The sequence below is a fragment of the Loa loa genome (genome assembly GCF_000183805.2).
Source record: "Loa loa unplaced genomic scaffold supercont3.557, whole genome shotgun sequence".
In the NCBI taxonomy this organism is placed as follows: domain Eukaryota; kingdom Metazoa; phylum Nematoda; class Chromadorea; order Rhabditida; family Onchocercidae; genus Loa; species Loa loa.
In genome coordinates this window covers 18,210-21,352 of record NW_018108737.1, presented here as the reverse complement: position 1 = coordinate 21,352, position 3,143 = coordinate 18,210, and the positions used below count along the sequence as shown (strand labels likewise).

The window sequence follows — 3,143 nt, the reverse complement described above, 5'->3', positions numbered from 1 at the left end:
GTGTGTGTGTGTGTGTTTTCCTCAATACAAAAATATTATTTTACAAAAGCAAACATCACAAATAATATATTAATTTTAATCTTTTCATAAAATTGATATGCTAAAATAAATGATTAGAAAGAAATATTTGTTAATGTATTAAAAAAAAAAGAAAAGAAAAAGTGTGAAATTATTTCTGCCAAATAATTTTATTCCAAAATGAAAATTGAATCGAATCATTGTTTGAACTTTGAAATTTAAACAAATCTCTTCAATAATTTCTATCCCTTTCAAAATATTACAATGATGATTACCGTAATCGAACTTCACATACTTTAACATACAATCAAAATTTTAATAAGTCTACAATGATTCGCTGTATAATCAACCAATAAATGGAAAGATTTTAATTAATTAATTAATTGAAATTTTCAATAATTTTAATAATGTTAGGAAAAAAAAATTATTCAATATTTTCATATATTTATAATTGTAAATCATTGATTAATGTTAATTCCATATGAAGTGACCAGTAACTGTTTGTCCACTACAATCAATGCATCACTATCAGGAACTAAAGCGAATGCTTGATGCGCAAAAGATTGTCGCATCAATATTCTCATGTCATCAAGTTGAATCGCACATAATTGCTCATTATTTCCACAAATAATTAAATTAGCATTTTTGACAAAAACACTATAAACAGGAATATCCAAAACACGGACCGATTTATCATTTCCGGAAATAATTAATCCCTGAAATAATTATTGGTTGATTAATGAAATCATCCGAACAGTAAGCATTACAATGCTTAATGCTTGTTGCTAACAATAAATTTCTCATTAACTTATTAGCTATTACGCAATTAATTGATAATTCAGCAGAAAATGACCAATTAAAGTTTTCATAAAATGTGAAATGACGATTAAGAACTATTCAAACAGTACCATTTTCTCATTAAAAAATAATTACTGACAAATTTTGTAATTTAATTATAATTAATTAAAGTATATAGCATAGAATACGAAAATTTTCATTTTTTGTAATAAAAAAAAAGGATTGGCTGAAAAATTTTTCCTCACTAATAAATATTTGCTAGGAATTAAATTAATATTTGATAATTAAAATAGCTACTATCCATTATATTGTTATATTCAAATTAATACATTATTTGTGTCAATTGCCTATTATTTTAGGCATTGTAATATTTAGGTAACATATATTAACCTTAGATATTGCAATATGTAATTTTAATATCATATTTATGATACCATAAATCTAATGCTGCATTTACGCTACCGTAACGGTAATACCGTAATTGTAATACCGTAACTGTAGTACCAAAATCATGATACCGTAATCATACATAAAGAAATGTAAAAATATTTTTAGGATTAAATGAAAATTGTAATATTTTTTAATGAAAACTTATCTTGCCAGAAGATGTTGTAATGATAGTATAGTTTGCGATATGTGCTATTGTTTCAATACAATCAATCTCATAATGAAATAATGAAATGGTTAAATCTGGTAGTGTTACTGTCCAAATAGCACCTGTTTCACCACCAATAAATAACCGATCTTTGGTAACGCATAATGATGTCAAGCCTAATTGATTGATTAATTTAGTTTGTCGCATGATAAGCTGATAAATTATTTTTGCTAAATTGAAATTTCAATTCCTTCTAAATTTTCAATTTCTTTCCTTTTTTTTAATTTTTAAACACAAAACTAATAATGCTCTTTTGTTCCCTTTTTAAATTTAAATTTAACTTTCAATAATTTTTGATAAATATTTCAATGAACAAAAATTTTACCATATACTTTGATAGAAAATCAATTTATTTCCCTTTTTTTTCTTTTTTTCTTTTGCTGAAAATTAAAAAAAAAATATTTTAATATATTTTTTTGATTTAAAAAAGAGGAATAAAATCCTTCCGTTCCGTTTTTTCCGTTTTTTCCGTTTTTTCCGTTTTTCCTTCCGTTTTTTTTTTTCTTTTTTAATAAAACAATTCACCGATATATTTGGCTGATGTATTAGATTTTCGAATTTTACGGGGAAGATTTAAGTTAGTTATTAATTTGGAATACTTCTCCTCCAATATTGTTGATTTGAAATTATGAATGATAATTCGACCATCTAAGGATATTGATATAAGTTGTTGTAATGGATAAAGCCATTCAAGTGATGTTACAGATAGAGTATGAACCTAAAATTTTATCCAATTTTCAAAATTTACATATCAATTATTACAGTTTTTATAATGGATGAAATTTGCATTGAATTATTTTTATTTTAAAATTATTTAATACTTTGTAAAATTAATATTTATAATTATACATTACTACTATAAAATAACTACTTAATAATATTTCTCATTCCTAATATTATTTTCAATTACATTTCTAAAATTATAACAGTAATGAACATCGATAAAAAATAAATTGGATTAACAAATGAGTAAGTAAGATAAAAAGTATGAAAATTAATAAATTATAAAATTTTTATAATTCTAAAAATTCCCAATCATACATATTCATTGATACCTCATTTGTTGATATAATTTCACCATTTTGAATAATCAAAATATGACCTGTTATTAAACCTACTGCTATCAGACCTTGAGGACCATACCTGTAATTTACCTATAATTTAACCTGTAATTTAAAGTTTATTTAATATAAACACCAATGTTTGGTTGTAAAAAAAAAAAAAAAAACAAAAAAAAAAACCTGAAATTTGTTTATTCGAAATAAACATGAAAAAAATTTTGTTATTTACCTGAGAATTGTTGGACAACTAGAAAGTACTAAATGATCAATCATTCGTCGTTGCCAAAATATAATGACACCGTTATGTGCGCACCATGTATCATGATATCGATCAGCAAATAAAAATGCGACACGTCCGTTCGGACCACATACGACACTATTTAGAGGTAATTCTTCGTTCTATAAATTTGCTAACTAGATTTAATGTTAGATTAGAAATCATGTAAGTGCAATTATTTTTCTTCTCAAATAATAAACTTTCTTTTAATATTTCCTTACCAAATAATGAAGTTTCTTTTAATGTTTTCTTGCCAAATAAAAAGTTTCTTTTAATGTTTTCTTACCAAATAAGAAGTTTCTTTTAATGTTTTCTTGCCAAATAATGAAGTTTC

General features: G+C 23.9%; 1 protein-coding gene across 1 annotated transcript in view; it reads right to left on the bottom strand.

The window, feature by feature from the left end:
* Positions 1-1,396: 1,396 nt before the first annotated feature.
* Positions 1,397-3,143, bottom strand: part of LOAG_18823 (hypothetical protein) — a gene marked incomplete at both ends in the record, with an annotated part of 2,686 nt that continues 939 nt past the window's right edge. The window contains 4 exons of the mRNA XM_020451486.1: positions 1,397-1,587; positions 1,997-2,189; positions 2,527-2,614; positions 2,762-2,931. Coding sequence (XP_020304726.1) covers positions 1,397-1,587; positions 1,997-2,189; positions 2,527-2,614; positions 2,762-2,931 — 642 coding nt within the window. The remainder of the gene's footprint in view (positions 1,588-1,996; positions 2,190-2,526; positions 2,615-2,761; positions 2,932-3,143) is intronic.